Raw genomic sequence first — 16,480 nt, forward strand, 5'->3', positions numbered from 1 at the left:
CAGAGGAAGTCTAGAGCAGAAGCTTCCTTCCCTCGATCAATTATATATATATATATATATATATATATATATATATATATATGTCTGTATGTATATATATATATATATATATATATATGTATGTATGTATGTATGTATGTATGTACGTACGTACGTATGTACGTATGTATGTATGTATGAATGAGTGTGTGTGTGTGTGTGTGTATACATATATATATAGGACAATACTTCCTTCTCCTTTTCTATTGCACGTGCTTATTTAAACATTGAGTTGCACTTAGGCCATGGTGACTCTGTGGTCACATCCTGTTGATTGTTTTGGCAACAGTACAGAAGCCTCGTTAATGGTTTTTGAGACCTCCCAGTTTGCTCCACGGATCACCCTGACTGGATTTTTAGAAATCAGCCAGCTAAGCAGTGCTGAAGCCTATCTAAGAAACTCTGTGTAGTAGACTGGACGGAGGGAGAGGCAGTGACTGACCCAAAGTAAGTCTTCTCCATGACGTTGGTCCTGCCTGTAGAACAGAACCCTTTGGGGGGTGTTTTGGGAAGGTAATTTTGGTTGTTCGTCATTGCAGTCGTGAGTCTAAATTTTTCTATCGTTTTTATGGCGGCCCGTAAGCAAATCATGCAATCATGAGTTGGAATCGTGCTGCCATTAAGCGTATCGTTCGGTCGTTAAACAAATCCATTTTCTCTAATTTGTTTCATTTGTTTAATGAAAACAAATATAAATGCTTGGAACCAGCAAAAAAAAATGAGCAAACTATGGTCACGTGACTATAGAACTTTAGACTGTTGATTCTCTCTCCTTTGAAGATAAAGTCATGCAGGAAATATTTTATTTCCTGACTTGACATTAACATTTTTATTTGCTGTAACTTCCTTGCGGTAATTTGTTATTAAAAAGTCTTCATAGAATTGAAAATCCCATTTGGAAGTTTATCTTGCTATACTAGTCCTATTCTGTTAAAAAAAATATAGTTACTACAGAACTAAAATATTTTTAGCAGAAAAGAACTCATATATCAAGATAAAATTCCAAATAGTAGAAATTCACATGTTATGGATCCTACTATTGTACCAAGCCTCAAGAAAGAAAGAAAAACAACAACAAGATAATTTGGTTTTATTTTATCTTCTTTGTGCCCTGGCTGACAGATCTGAAATCTCAAATGAACTAATGTGTTTGATAATCGTGTTTGTTTTTCTAATTTATTTGTGACAGGAATAAGCAAGCCAACAAGATGATTAATTGCTCTGCAGGGGAAAAAAATATACTTCTGTAGTGTTAATGTTCAAACCCTGCCATTCTCTGTAGTGTGAATCTTTACTTCCTGGTGTACATTTTAAAGGGGAGGAGGAAAAGAAGAAGGATTGATTGATTGATTGTTAAATGGATGTTTAATTAACACTTTTAGTACTTTGTGTCTGTAAATATGCATATAGGAACCAGATGAAGTATAATGTGTGAATGTTACTGACATCATGACAAGTGTTAGACAGAGAAGGGGAATAAAAAGCACCAATGCTCCACAAGATTGTCTGTCGCAGGAGAAAAACTGGAAACTTAATGAGAAGTGCATAGCCGGTAAGTCACAGTTATATGAAAGAAACATTAAAATAACTTTTGGGTCACTATTTAACATTTTCCCCTTTGATATCCTCCTCTCCTTTTTTTAATCTTTTCTGTTTTTATTACTTTGCATTTTGTCTTTCTTTGAAACTTAATGAAGTTGGATTTTTTAAAAAAAAAAAAATAACTTATAATAAGCATACAGGGTTTCCCAAAAGTCTTAGTGCAGTTTTAAGCTTTTAAAGTTTTAAATTGTACTAAAGCTCTTGGGATAGATACCCTGTATAAACATATTGTTCTCATTGTGCTCTTTTGTCATTAGTTTATTATTCTGTTATTCTACTTATTTTGGACTCCTTTCCTTTTGCTCCTTATTAATGTAAGCCCCATGGCGAGATAGGCAGCAAATACATTTAACAAAGAAATAAAAAAATGACATTAAGGTATTCTACTTTCACCTCTCCAAATCAGGGATCTAAGATATTTTTTTTGTAAAAGACAGTCTTGAAAATAACTGAACACTCCTGATAAAAGATTCATCAAGGAATTTCCAAAGGCAAGATGTTGGTTGTGAAAATAATTTGGACCTTATAAAGCCTGCCATTTTTGAAGCAAGAATGCTTTTTTAGCACTAGCACTAGCACTTAGACTTATATACCACCCCATAGTGCTTTACAGCCCTCTCTAAGCAGTTTACAGAGTCAGCATATTGCCCTTAGCAATCCTGGGTCCTCATTTTACCGACCTCAGAAGGATGGAAGGCCAAGTCAACCTTGAGCTGTTCAGGATCAAACTCCTGGCAGTGGGCAGAGTCAGCCTGCAATTCTGCATTCTAACTATTGCACCACTAGGGCTCCTTATTTTCAAACAACAAGCAAACGAGAAATGAATTATTCCACACATAAGTAGCAATTTTAAGAAAAAGCCATTAGTTATTCTTTTTTTCAGTATTCTGTTACATTAAGCCACAAGGTTCCCCAACAACCAAGCTCAGAGGGCAGCAGAATTTCCACCTAAATGAAGATTTCTTTGGTCCAGTACAGGTGATCCTTGACTTATGACCAATAACTTATTGACCATTCAAAGTTATGATGGACCACTGCAAAACAGGGCCTAAAATCAGGTTGGTTCCATGGATGACCTGCTTTATGACCATAATGATTTAATATAATGGGCAGATGCCATTATGGTGTAAGTCAAGGATTTACCTATACTCCATCAGGATAAAACAACCACAATCTTTAACTGACCTCAGTAGTTTTAGCACAGGTTTTGTTACAGGTTTCCATTTTCTATGCTGTGTTGGAAAGAAAGAAAATGGTCTATGTGCGTATGATAAATTGGTATTATTCATTTATGTTTTTATTATTAAAATTTTATGCCCACCATCTCCCCTATAAGATGACTCTGGGTGGCTCACATGTTATAAAATAAGTTAAAAAATAATTAAAATATTAAAGCATTAAAACTATGCAGATTTATGGATGGAACATGGACAATAACTGGAGAAGATGATTGACTTTGATTCAACCCTTTTCAATTTAAACTTTTAACTAGGTGCAAAACTATGGAAGAAAGTTTCACTTGTCGCTGGTGGAATTGTGGGCCTTTTCTTGGGGATACTCACGTCAGTTTACCTCTCCACACTCCATGAAAACGATCTGTGGTTTTCAAATATCAAGGTAAACGTTGTTGTTGCATTGTGAAAGGTTTAGTCTGTTCCTATTTTACTGTTCTTCATCATAAATATGTTTGCATAGAATGTAATCAACATACTTAGTGCTGTGTATTGAACATTTAATAGACCAGGAGCCTGCCCACTTGAATATTCTTTATGCATGTCACTGTGTCCTATGTCAGTGTTTCTCAACTCTGGCAACTTTAAGAAGGGTGGATTTCAGCTCCCAGAATTCCCCAACCAGCATGGCTGGCTGGGAAATTCTGGGAGCTGAAATCCTCCCTTCTTAAAATTGCCAAGGTTGAGAAACACTGTCTTTTGTGATTGAACTTCTTAAAGTCATTAAAGCCAATATGTAGCCTTGAAGCCATTAAATAAGATACAGCTGGATTTAACTCCCTGACTGTAGCTGTTGTGTAGCTGCTGTAATATTTTGTGATACATTAGACTGTTTTCATCTGGCAAAGTCCTGATAATAGGGCTAAATTGATCTTGCAGCAAATTCAATTGCAATCTCTTTGTTCACCCTTGTGGGATAAATCAGGGCCCAAGAGTGATTGAAAATCTACCCCCCAAAAGTGAGAATTGTTCCAGTAACTCAGCAGTTTGAACATAGCATTCTTTCTACCATGAAATAAACAGCTCATGTAGGATAAGAATAGAAATCTCCTATTAGTCTTAATTATTTATTTACTCCAGATTCAATCACAAGACTCTTAAGGAGTTGCAATAATTAGCAGCAACACAAGCAATTGAATGATATGTCCACATTTTACACATTGATGTTGATAAAATATATATCTTCTCTTCTATTAATATTAGTGTTACTAGTAAGGAAGATCCTACTTTGTTTACTTACTAGTGTTAATGTGGCCAGAATGGATTTTACTATTAAATTGTTATGCTCTGGCCACAACTGATGAGAGTCTAGAAAAAGTAGAAATTGTTACAGAACTGGCAAATAAGGAAAGCAGATGTTAGCTGAGTATAAAACAGATGTAAAACAGTAATGTTTACCTCATAAAGTATGGCATTTGGTAGAATACAGCTGGTACCCAGCTTACAAATTAATTATGTTTGATGCATTCTTGCTAATTGGATCCCTCTCTATGATCAATCTTCCTTCCCCCTCCCCCATTAAACTCAGAATGTTTCAAAAAATATGTTAGATGATATTGTACATTATATACAATTTTTCCCCAAATGCATAGCAAATGTGGAGATATCAGTCAAATTAACCTACAAGCTTTGTCACTGATCGAATTTAGGGTAGGGTAAAGGTAAAGGTTCCCCCGCACATGCGTGCTAGTCGTTTCCGACTCTAGGGGCCAGTGCTCATCTCCGTTTCAAAGCCAAAGAGCCAGCGCTTGTCTGAGGACGTCTCCATGGTCATGTGGCCGGCATGACTAGATGCCAAAGGCACACGGAGCGCTGTTACCTTCCCACCGTAGTGGTCCCTATTTTTCTACTTGCATTTTTACGTGCTTTCAAACTGCTAGCTTGGCAGAAGCTGGGACGAGTAACAGGCGCTCGCTCTGTTACGTGGCACTCGGGATTCGACCCGCCAAACTGCTGACCATCTGATCAACAAGCTCAGCGTCCTAACCCACTGAGCCACCGTGTCCCTTAGGGTAGAATAGTCCTATCCAAACCATTAAAAGTGCTTCAGTCTCCTGCTTCCAAAGATGGTGAGACCTATCTTCAGGAATTGGTTTTTGGCTGGCTGGCTAGGGAATTCTGGAAATTAAAGTCCATATTCTACCATATGGAATTGATTTTCTTGGGTGTGGATTCAACCCAGCCTTCTTAAAGTTGCCAGGGTTGGGAAACACTGTCCTTTGTGATTGGACTTGTCCAGGGGTAGGCAACCTTGGCTCTTTTATGACTCGTGGACTTCAACTCCCAGAATTCCTGAGCCAGCATGCCTGGCTCAGGAATTCTGGGAGTTAAGTCCACGAGTCATAAAAGAGCCAAGGTTGCCTACCCCTGGACTTGTCACTAAAGTCATTAAAGCAAACATCCAGCCTTGGAAGTTTTTAGTGTGGTATAAAATTTGTATCCCCACAAACCACAACAATGGGACATCACACCAGTGGCCTGAAATATGTCCTTTGTGCAATCGTGACCCGCTCAAATAATTTGTATCAGTTAAACGCTGATGTCACATTGGATATTAGTCCTTCTCACCCCCGTAGATATCCTTGCTAACAACGTGATAAGCCTTGAATATCAGCAAGACAATAAAACAGACAAATACAGCAGATAAAACTGCTTTAAAACAAGCAGAGTCTCTTAAGTCTTTGCAACTCAGGAGATTAAAAGCTTACCAGCATACAAGCATCTTTCCCTTGTTGCAGAAGACAAGATTATTTTAAGTAGAAGGACTCTATCCGATTCAAATTGGGATCAGGAATGGGATGTAATGACAGGATGATGGCTGTAACATAAAAATGACTTTAGAAAAGACAAAACAGCATAGAAAAGATGTTCATAAATTTTCCATTGGGTTCAATCCAGATTAGAGCAAGCTAATTGATTTTGGTAGATTATTCTAAGTGTGTGTAGTTCATCCATATTTAGTGTGGGGGGGGGTTTCTTTCCCATGTAGGGGAAAGAATTAAAAAAGAGAGACAGAAAGAGTCCAGCTAACCAATTTTAAATTTAAATTTAGCCCAAGAGTGCTTCTGTTCTTCCACATAAGGCTCATCAGTTAAGACATTTTGTTTGTTAGCATAAAATCACAAGAATTACTGCATCCATAGAAATAACATTCAAAAAATAAAGATAGATTAAGGGGTTTTTTTTCCTTGATTACAGCTTCTGTGTGGTTATGTGAAATGTGGGGTTATAGTTCCTTGCATTTCTCCAGGAATTGATATTTTAGTCAACAGACAAAATTGTCTGGACTATGTGGGACGTTGTTAAGAAGAGCTTTAAGCTTTGCTGTGTCATCAACTCATAAAATGATCTTGATTAATCTTTCAACCTCAATTTCACACTGCTTGAGCTAGGAAAGTTAGTGATCTATGGCCTGGAGTAACTGTATTGAGAAATGAGATAAGTATTACAAACGGCTTTGCCTGTTTAATATATGGGTTGCATCTCGACTTAATCATGCAAAGAGTAGATGCCCTGAAGTCAATAGGCGTGGATTTAGCCCATACATTTAAAAAGTTGTATTGTATGAATTCTTCTCGATCTTCGCTTTAACTCTGTTCTACTTAAGACTAAGTTGAAACATTGAGGTCAGACTGAATGGGATAGCTTTGGTTTTAGCATAGCATTTGCAATATGTCAGAAGTAGCTACAGTGGAGATTGTAGGATGTTCACCAGATCAGAGTTAAACATGACCTTTGTGTGATGTGTGAACCCCGCCCGAGTGCATTAAACAGGTCAAGGTCAAGCAAAATTAATAGATTCATAGTTTAAGGTAAGGGACACGGTGGCTCAGTGGGTTAGGACGCTGAGCTTGTCGATCAGAAGGTCGGCAGTTTGGCGGGTCGAATCCCGAGTGCCGCGTAACAGAGTGAGCACCTGTTACTCGTCCCAGCTTCTGTCAACCTAGCAGTTCGAAAGCACGTAAAAATGCAAGTAGAAAAATAGGGACCACTACGGTGGGAAGGTAACAGCGTTCTGTGCGCCTTTGTCGTCTAGTCATGCCGGCCACATGACCACGGAGACATCCTCGGACAAGCGCTGGCTCTTTGGCTTTGAAACGGAGATGAGCACTGGCCCCTAGAGTCGGAAACGACTAGCACGCATGTGCGAGGGAACCTTTACCTTTACTTTAGTTTAAGGTTCTTCTTGCATCTCAACTGATTTGCTTCCTTCTAGGAAGTAGAACGGGAGATTTCCTTCAGAACAGAATGCGGCTTGTATTACTCTTATTACAAACAGATGCTGGCAGCTCCATCAATTCAGCAAGGTATGGTAGAGTTACTGCTTTCAATATTATTTTTCTGCATCAGATAGGACTCAGTTGTTCTGTACCTAGAACCCAATTATCCAACATTGCCTTCTACAGTAGTCCTTGACTTTTGACCACAATTGAGATTAGAACTTACAGTGTTAAGCAAGGTGGTTCTTAAGTCACACTCAATTTTACAACATTTTTGTCATGACCGTTAAGCGAAACACTGCACTTCTTAAGTGAATCATGCGATCTGTAAACAAATCCAGCTTTCCCCATTGAATTTGTAAATCCAGCTCGTAGGCCACATGCCGCCCTGGGCAGCTATTAATGCAGCCCCACAAGATTATAATAAAAAATATTAAAAAATAAAGGTGGCTTGTTATTTATGCACATAAACTATGTTATATATTTTATATGCGGTGCAAGACAATTCCTCCTCATTCACTGTGGCCCAAGCAAGCCGAAAGGTTGGATACCCATGCTCTAAACCAGGGGTAGGCAACCTTGGCTCTTTTATGACTCGTGGACTTCAACTTCCAGAATTCCTCAGCCAGCCACAAGTCATAAAAGAGCCAAGGTTGCCTACCCCTCCTCTAAACCAAAAGATAGTCACTTGGTTGAGATGGGCAATTATAGAAAATGAATGAATGAATGAGTCACACATTATTACAGGTGTTTTTTTCTTGGTAACTTCACTTTAGCAGAAGCCTTTTAACATTTTCATGGGTTTTTATAAGTGGTGATGTCACGTTTTCCCTTCTTTTTCACTGTGCAGGTTTACACAGCTTGATCTATGACAATAAAACTGAATCCATGAGAACAATTAATATACTTGGAAGGATGAATGTTTATCAAGAAGTATTCCTCAGCATTCTATATACAGTGCTTCATTTGAAAGTAGGTTGTAATGAAAAATTCCTGGCAAATGCTCAGAAACATATTTCAGAGCCACGCTGGTGCAGTCGTTAAGACATTGGGCAAGAGACTGGGAGACTGGGAGTTTTAGTCCCATCTTAGACACAAAACCAGCAGGGTGATGTTGGGCCTGTCACTCTTTATCAGCCCTAGGAAGGAGGCAAAGGCAAGCCACCTCTGAAATCTTGCCAAGTAAACTGCAGGAACCTGTTCATGTAGTTGTCAGGAATCAAGACTGACTCAAAGATATATTTCTCTTGGGAGTTGGTTTGATATAGTGGTTAAAGCCCTGGTTTGGGAATAGGGAAACTTGGGTCCTGCCTTAGGAATGGAAACGGGCTGGGTGACTTTGGACCAATCATTTTTATCCAACCAAGATTTTGGCCGGCAAAAGCTCCTCTAAAAATCTTGCCTACAAAAAGTGCAAAGATTGATCTTTATGGTCCCAAGAGTCAAGATTGGCTTAAAGAAACAAATATATATATATATATTTGCTTAGATGTAACTATTACTGCGTTCGATGAGGCTAACTGCCCCCCAAGGGTACAGGTAGACTTGAAGAATCATAGGACCTTTCACTTGAGCTATGAGGTCGTATGTCAAATTTCGAAAGGGCTTCCTGATAAGCAGAATGGGTTTGTCAGAAATGCTTTGGGATATGAACAGTTGACATCATGCTCAAAATGAATTGCGACCACTTCACTAATTGATTTATCCTTCTTTTGCAGAAATTTTTAGAACCTGTTTATTTTTACATCTATACCCTGTTTAGCCTTCAAGCTGTGTATGTCATTGCCCTGTATGCAACTAGTTGGCTTCTTAGCGGAACGTGGCTTTCGGGTGTATTAGCTGCTATCTGGTATATAGTCAACAGGTGAGGTTGTCTTCTCCTACCATCATAAAGATTTTTTCCATGGGGAAAGCTTTACCTGGGAGGATCAGAATGTTTCCATTAGAAGAGCTACCTTGAGGTAAACGAGGTGTGCAAAATGTATAGAGATTGTGGGAATACAATTCTAGTCTATGACCGTTGGGGCTGATGGTGAGTGGAATGTAACCACAATGGAAGGATCAGCCCTTCAAGACAGATAAGACTTAAGAAAGCAATGTCCTGCAAGCTATTGCTAATTTTAATGTAAAGTCGTATTGCAAATAATCTTGAAACTCTAAAGGCACTTCCACCCACCCTCCTTCCTTTATCTTTGTGCAAGTTAGGGAAGGACTTGACTGAGATGCTTATACACATTACGTTCTTGCTCTGGACTCAGGTTCCTTTTATCTAACCGATGGTTCTGCCAGCTGTCCCTTCAGATCATTTCTTCTGCTCTCCAGAAAGGGTTATAGGTTTTCCATCGTTGCTTGGAGCTCCACCATGGCTAAAGATTTGTATGTGAAAAAGACATTGGGGAAGGGATGGAAGAACTGCTTAGGAGAAGAGAAAGGAACTCAAAATAATTTCACCTTGATTCTGTTCGGTATAAGGTAGGGCAGAGGGAAACTCTTGCAGGCTTTCAGGATTCTGTTGTTATAAGGTAAAGGTAAAGGTTCCCCCGCACATGCGTGCTAGTCGTTTCCGACTCTAGGGGCTTATCTCCGTTTCAAAGCCGAAGAGCCAGCACTTGTCCGAGGACGTCTCCATGGTCATGTGGCCAGCATGACTGGACGCCAAAGGCACACAGAACGCTGTTACCTTCCCACCGTAGTGGTCCCTATTTTTCTACTTTCATTTTTTACGTGCTTTCGAACTGCTAGGTTGGCAGAAGCTGGGACGAGTAACAGGCGCTCGCTCTGTTACGCGGTGCTCGGGATTCGACCCGCCAAACTGCCGACCTTCTGGTCGACAAGCTCAGCGTCCTAACCCACTGAGCCACCGCGTCCCTTCTGTTATACCCTGCAGCAATAAAGTAGCATTCCCGGAACACTTGCAGTATCTTTGTCTCCTGATCTAGCCCAGTGTTTTTCAACCACTGTTCCGCGGCACACTAGTGTGCCGCGAGATGTTGCCTGGTGTGCCGTGGGAAAAATTGAAAAGTAATTATAAAATACTTTCTTTGTGTTTATTTGATTCCTATTCAAGAGAATTACTTTATATATAGTCAATATAGGCACAGAGTTAAATTTTTTAACATTTTCTAATGGTGGAGTGCCTCGTGATTTTTTTCATGAAACAAGTGTGCCTTTGCCCAAAAAAGGTTGAAAAACACTGATCTAGCCTATTTCAAAGGGCTGGCCTCAGTTTTGAAAGCATTTTTCACATACAATGTTTACAAGACACTGTGAACTTACAGGAAACCAGTTTGGCCTTCTGGAGTGTGTCAAGCCCCGTGGGCTTGCCACTTCAGGAAAGGGAGGGGAATCCCCCTTTGCCTGGGAATCCCTCTTCCTGACCTCCGAGCAGCTGAGGTTCCCGGCTGCATGCTGACTGCTCTCTCTCCGGCCGCAACAGCTGAGGCCCCTGGCTGCATGCTGGACTGCTGGAGACGACGCTGGAGGTGGGAGGCGGAGGCCAACTATGCTGGTTTTAGGGACGGACGCCGGATGATGGCTGGTTGGATGGGGGATGGAGCTAAGGGGATTGCCTGTATATAAGGCACTGGGAGCAAGTCACTCCCAGTGCTGACTATTTGCTGTTATTTGCCATCAATAAACACTGGTCAGAACGTTCCTGCCTAATCAGCTACCTTGTTGGCCATCATTTATCATTTGTGGAACCAGGGCTGATAAGGACTCTGACAGAAAAGTCAGCACTGGGGGTGACTTGCTCCCAGTGCCTTATATACAGGCAATCCCCTTAGCTCCACCCCCACCCACCCCCAATCCAACCAGCCAGCATCTGGCGTCCGTCCCTAAAACCAGCATAGTGGTTAAGGCATCAGGCTCGAAACTTAATAAACCATCAGTTCTAGCCTCACCTTTGGCATAAAGCCCATGGGTGATCTTGTGCCAGCTACTCTCTCTTAGCCCTAGGAAGCAGGCAATGGCAAACTGCCTCTGAAATCTTGCCAAGAAAACTGTCCAGGCAGTTGCCGGGTGTCAGCACTGACTCAAAAGCAAAACAAAAATGAACATGCTACCTAAATCTAGATCAGAAATTCCATAATTTCACCAAATTCTTCTCTGTTCAAAACTGGCTGCTTAAAGAAAAAAAGAAAAAAAGAAACACCTTTTAAACGTTCATCTGATTAGCCTGTAAACCTTTTGCCGTATTTCACAGTAGGCGAAGAATATCCCAAGCATGTTTTCATTTCCCCCCCCCCCCCGATTGAGGAGTTTCCCCATCTTAGCCCAGAACTAACATTTGCTTCTGATTTCCACAGAGTAGATACAACACGAGTGGAATTCACCATCCCGCTAAGAGAAAACTGGGCACTGCCATTCTTTGCCGTCCAACTCGCTGCAATTACTGTCCTTCTCAGACCACATTTACGACCTGCTCACGAAGTAAGTCTCGGTTTCCGTGTCAAAAAACAAAACTATAAAACATGTTTATTTAATTATTTAATGTAGATGCTCTCCGTCTCACTATCCAAAGTGACTCTGGAGGGTTAGAACCAAAAAGCAATTAAAACCAGTAGCGCTTCTGTGCCGTGAGGTCCATACAGAGAGTGGTAAGGACAGCTGAAAGATCATAGGAAGTCCACTTCCCATTATTCAGGACGCTGCTTAAAAGCGCTGCGTGCTTGGAGCTCCAGGGATTGTTAGAAACCCCACACACCCACTTTGTAGTCCGTTTCTGTTGCTTCCCTCTGGGAGGAGGTTTGAAAGTACTTACATCAGACTACACAGATTCTGTAACAGTTTTGCCCCCTGTGCCATCCGTCTAGCAAACTTGCAAGATTTGTTCTTCTCGCCACGTATATGTATACATCCGAAAATAGACTGTGTTGTTTCTCTGGGTCGTGTGTGTGTGTGTGTGTGTGTGTGTGTGTGTGTATACGTATAATTATTTATTTGGCATGTTTATGCCACCATTGGAGGTGGTTACCCTCTGAGATCTGCATGCGACAAAATCTCATTTTAATGTACGCTGATTGGTGTACATTTAAAGTGACAATAAAGTTATTGTTCTGTTCTATTCATTTTAGATGGGAAATAGGTGAAATATAAGCTCCCAAGTAGGCATGCCACTGGTGGTTGCTTTTAAAAAAAAATCCTTCTGCTACCTCTACAAAGGCTACCCCACCTGCATATCCAATGGGGCACCATCCTCTTTGCAGCCCTTGGCACCACCTAGACCCCCCCCTCCCCAGATGGCTATTCAGTCTTGTAAACTGTAACGTGGTTTGTTTGCTATAATCTGAGGTATGAGCCTCTCCACTGGATTGCTCAGTGGTATATGTGAATCCTGCTATTTTGTCTTGTTAAAAAGGTGCTTTTAAAACCCTGGATTAGTATTAGGAGGAACTGTCCCCATGGAGACACACAACTAGGTTGTTCCAGACTGGGTAACCTGTTTGTTCCTTTGCCTTTCTTTTTTATTTATGGTATTATTTAAAACAAAGCTTCTGACAATATGTGCTCTGGTGGATTAAAGAGAGAATATTTTTGTAGATGCTAAGAGTTGGATAGTTTATTGCTATATGGAAAAGTCCAATCTTTTCTCTTTTTTAGCTATTATGATCTTTCCCAATGTTGTTGTTGTTGTTTAATTTAATTGATTTTCTTCTTGCCTCTTGTAGAGGTTGACACTTGTAGCCGTGTTTATTGCAACCTTCCTCTTAAGTTTGACTTGGCAATTTAATCAGTTCATCCTGTTGATCCAAGCAATGGCTTTGTTCACCCTCGACTGCCTTGACATGATTCCTGAAGGGAAAGTAAGTTAATTTATTGGATGGGACACTCATTGATGCAGACTTAAGCCATGTTGAAATAATAAGAGATTCTCGTCTCGCAGTTGGCTGTGCTTGATACTGTCCCACTCTGTGCAATATACCACCTGAAAAGGGCAGGGTTATTAAAAAATAATGGATTTAAACCGGGCTGGATGTAAAGCAAAACGAGGCATGTTAATTTAGTCTCTTTCGTCCAAACATTAATACCAAAAAAAATATAAGCTGTGTCTGGCATCATTTCTCAATCATTTTTGCAGGTTATCTGGCTCTATATCATACAGGTGGGCAGCCTGCTGATGGTTTACATCCTACAGTTCTTTAATCCCATGATAATTGGGTCATTGCTTGTAAGCTTTAATATGTCAGCCTTGTTAGCAAGAAAACTTCAGGTACGTATTCCATTTTTGCTGTACCAAAATAATTAGTTAATATGAAAGCTGTTGTTCACCCGCTTTTCCATCAGTTTTATGCCATTTTAGATGGTAGACAGCAAGCACCAATAAATATTATTTAAACCGCATTTCTTCCCCTTTTCCTCTCTGTCCTTATGCTTTACCATTTTAATTAGAACTCAAATGTAACATTTCCATGATGTTGCTTTCCCTGTCTTTTTCAGTTTACTGGGTACAGTTAGTCTTTAACTTACAGCCACTCTTTTCGTGACTGGTTGAAGTTACAACAACACTGAAAAAGTGACTTAATGACCGTTGCAATGTCCTCCTGGTCATGTGATCAAAATTCAGACTCATACTTACAAACGTTGCAGCATCCCGGGCTCATGCGATGCCCTTTCACGTCCTTCTGCCAAGCAAAGTCAATGGGGGAAGCCCGGTCCACTTAACAGCCGTGTTCCTAACTTAACAGCTGCAGTGATTAGCTGAACGACTGTGGCAAGAAAGGTCGTAAAATGGGGCAAAAGCTCTCTCTTTAACACCTGTCTCGCTTAGCAACGGGCTCAATCGTGGTCACAAGTTGAGGGCTTTCTGCAATCCTCGACTTATGACTGTAACTGGGCCCGGAATCTCAGTCGTTGAATGAAGCAGTCGATAAGCAAGATGCTCACGTGACCGCTTTGCTCGGCAATCCCGGCACTTATGGTTGTGACATTAAGCAATCTTCCTGGTCGTTAAGTGGAGTAAACAAGAGAGCTGCCTACATGCCTAAACCCTCCTGGCAGGGAAGCCCTTCCGCTTTCCAACGTTCCTGCAGCCCACGGAAGGATTTAAGCTCCCCACCTTCCTGTGGTTCATAAATGCACAGATCAGTGCCGTTGCAATTTCGAATGGCCCCTAATTATGGCTTGTAAGTCGAGGGCTACTTGTATGAATCTGAAAACATCCTTTCTTTGACAGCAGTAAATGGTTAATACGATCGTACAACTTTTCATGAATTGATATTATTAATTAACAATCCAGCAGTACCAAATAATGTAAGTTGAATTCTCATGGATGCGTTTTAAGTACAGTTAACTTCTTGTGCTTTCCAGAATAACTTGAAAACCGGCGGCTTGTTTGGCAGAATTGGGAAACTTCTTCTCCACGTGCTTTTAGTGCTGTGCTTGACATTCCTTGTGAATAATTTTATTAAGGTGGGTAAGGTTTTTTCCCCCTCATCTGTATAGCATCATTTTAAGGTGAACCTGGGACATTCCTTATAAATAATTTTATAAAGGTGGGTAAGTTTTTACCCATCTATATAGCATCATTTTAACATGGGAGATTTAAGCCTTAGGCACTATACCTATTTATCTAGAAGAAAACTTCTACAGCTCCCATTTCTCTTCTGGTGGATCCTCCATGCTTCTGGAACAGGTTTTTGGGTTGACGGAAATCTAGAAGGAAAGGAAAATCTTTTTTCTCTTCTCCCTCTTTAGAGTACTTTTCTTGTAGATTTGAATCATATGGATTGCTGCACTGCTGTAAAGAATACTCATGTAATAGTTCATGGGACAGGAGGATTGGCAGGAAAGGACTTAAGTTGTACAGTCCTTCCCAGAGAATATAAATGCTGTATTTTTTTTTCCTTTCTCCATAGAGAATTTTAAATCTGGAATCAGATGAGCACATCTTTAAATTTCTGAAAGCAAAGTTTGGATTCGGGGCAACAAGGTAGGGAAATGATTGTTTTCCTAAAGTATTTGCTCAGAAGATCTTTCCACGCATCAGGTGGAGTCGAGTTCTATTAAATAAATAAATACTTTTCTTCTTATTTCTCTAGAGATTTCGATGCTAACCTGTACTTGTGTGAAGAAGCTTTTGGTCTTTTGCCTTTTAACACTTTCACAAGACTTTCAGATACACTTGTTTTTTACGCTTACTTATTTGTATTGTGGATCACGGCCACAACAGCTGCTGTTGTTTCTTTTCAAAATCTCAGGTACGTCGGTTTCTAAACTGTTTTGAGTTTTATTCTGGGGTGTGTGTGTGTGTGTGTGTGTGTGTGTGTGTGTGTGTAAAAAAACTGGAAGTAAGTGCCAGGTTTCACCCAAAATATAAAAATGTGATACGACTGTGGGATGCTGCAAACTGCCATCAGTCTGAGCCAGTTGCAAAGCATCTGAAATGGAGTCATGTGACTGGGGGAGAGCAGGACTTCATAATCAAGTCTGCAAGTACTCGTGTGTGTGTGGGGGGGTGTCTGTCATAATGTCAAATGGTCATTTAAGCAGCCGGTTGTAAATTGAGGACTATTTACAGTCCCTGTCTAAAGATACTGTAGTCCCTGAATATCTGTGCTCCCCATTGGATATGAGAAAACATCTACATGTCTTCCAAAGAAATTGGTCAGATAAATACTTATTTGCACAGCGCTAGCTACTGCCCCCATTGTCTGCAAAATTATCTCCTGCAAATTAAAAAAGTGATGCTTCTGTATATTTGGCCCTAGTATTGTATTGCGTAAAAGTGAAACATCTCATACAGGGGAACATTTAGCACATTCAACCCATAGAATCCATTACGGTTGCATTAAAATGCTTTATTGTCTCAATAAAGAGTCAATAAGTAAGAGGATGCTCTGAGCTGCCTATGAATGTCCTCTTTTTAAAAGAACTTTCAAGTCTTTCTCTTCTTGCTGGCCATAGTATAACCAAATTCTTCTTTCCTCCTCCTCCATTTACTCAGTGGTCGTGCAACCATCAAACCCGTGGAAAAACAACCCTCCTCCACCACCGTGTTCAAACCTTCCATGGCTTACCACTTGATCCACACCATTTTATTCGGGCTCCTGGCCTTAAGCACCATGAGGTACATTTTGTCTAGTGTATCTGTCGTGAAAACTGCAAAAAAAAAACCAGTCCGTAAAGTAGAAACAAGCAACCAATCAGGCAGATGCGAAGTGATTCTGCTGACTATTCTCCCTTGTTCATAAGCTGCATAAACTCACAGCATTGTCCTTATAAAACCTCTGGCAAATTAGAGGCTGCTCATTTATATTTTTTTTCCTGATGAGCAGTCAGCTGTGGCTTTTCTTAACTGCCTGGAAAGCTGCTTTTAAATAATTTCATGGTCAGCGAGAGTATAAGAATTTAGTTTCTATTCAGAAACCACTTCTGGATTTTGTGCTT

The 16,480-nt window shown here is 40.3% G+C and overlaps 1 protein-coding gene and 1 long non-coding RNA gene across 3 annotated transcripts in view; one reads left to right on the top strand and one right to left on the bottom strand.

The window, feature by feature from the left end:
- DPY19L3 (dpy-19 like C-mannosyltransferase 3) overlaps nucleotides 1-16,480 on the top strand; it is a 30,654-nt gene that overhangs the window by 2,647 nt on the left and 11,527 nt on the right. For both annotated transcript variants that reach the window (XM_081335992.1, XM_081335993.1), the window contains exons 2-13: nucleotides 1,450-1,591; nucleotides 3,134-3,258; nucleotides 7,090-7,180; nucleotides 7,944-8,065; nucleotides 8,812-8,957; nucleotides 11,401-11,524; nucleotides 12,763-12,897; nucleotides 13,173-13,304; nucleotides 14,402-14,503; nucleotides 14,950-15,023; nucleotides 15,133-15,291; nucleotides 16,038-16,160. In XM_081335992.1, coding sequence (XP_081192118.1) covers nucleotides 1,489-1,591; nucleotides 3,134-3,258; nucleotides 7,090-7,180; nucleotides 7,944-8,065; nucleotides 8,812-8,957; nucleotides 11,401-11,524; nucleotides 12,763-12,897; nucleotides 13,173-13,304; nucleotides 14,402-14,503; nucleotides 14,950-15,023; nucleotides 15,133-15,291; nucleotides 16,038-16,160 — 1,436 coding nt within the window. In that variant the 5' untranslated portion in view covers nucleotides 1,450-1,488. The remainder of the gene's footprint in view (nucleotides 1-1,449; nucleotides 1,592-3,133; nucleotides 3,259-7,089; nucleotides 7,181-7,943; nucleotides 8,066-8,811; nucleotides 8,958-11,400; nucleotides 11,525-12,762; nucleotides 12,898-13,172; nucleotides 13,305-14,401; nucleotides 14,504-14,949; nucleotides 15,024-15,132; nucleotides 15,292-16,037; nucleotides 16,161-16,480) is intronic.
- LOC308672808 lies at nucleotides 12,762-16,175 on the bottom strand. The gene is made up of 3 exons (XR_014027515.1): nucleotides 16,111-16,175; nucleotides 14,656-14,746; nucleotides 12,762-12,886 (listed from the first exon to the last, which is right to left on the bottom strand). It is a non-coding gene; the product is annotated as an uncharacterized lncRNA (long non-coding RNA).

Source organism: Vipera berus, assembly GCF_964194415.1.
Source record: "Vipera berus genome assembly, chromosome: 10".
Taxonomy (NCBI): domain Eukaryota; kingdom Metazoa; phylum Chordata; class Lepidosauria; order Squamata; family Viperidae; genus Vipera; species Vipera berus.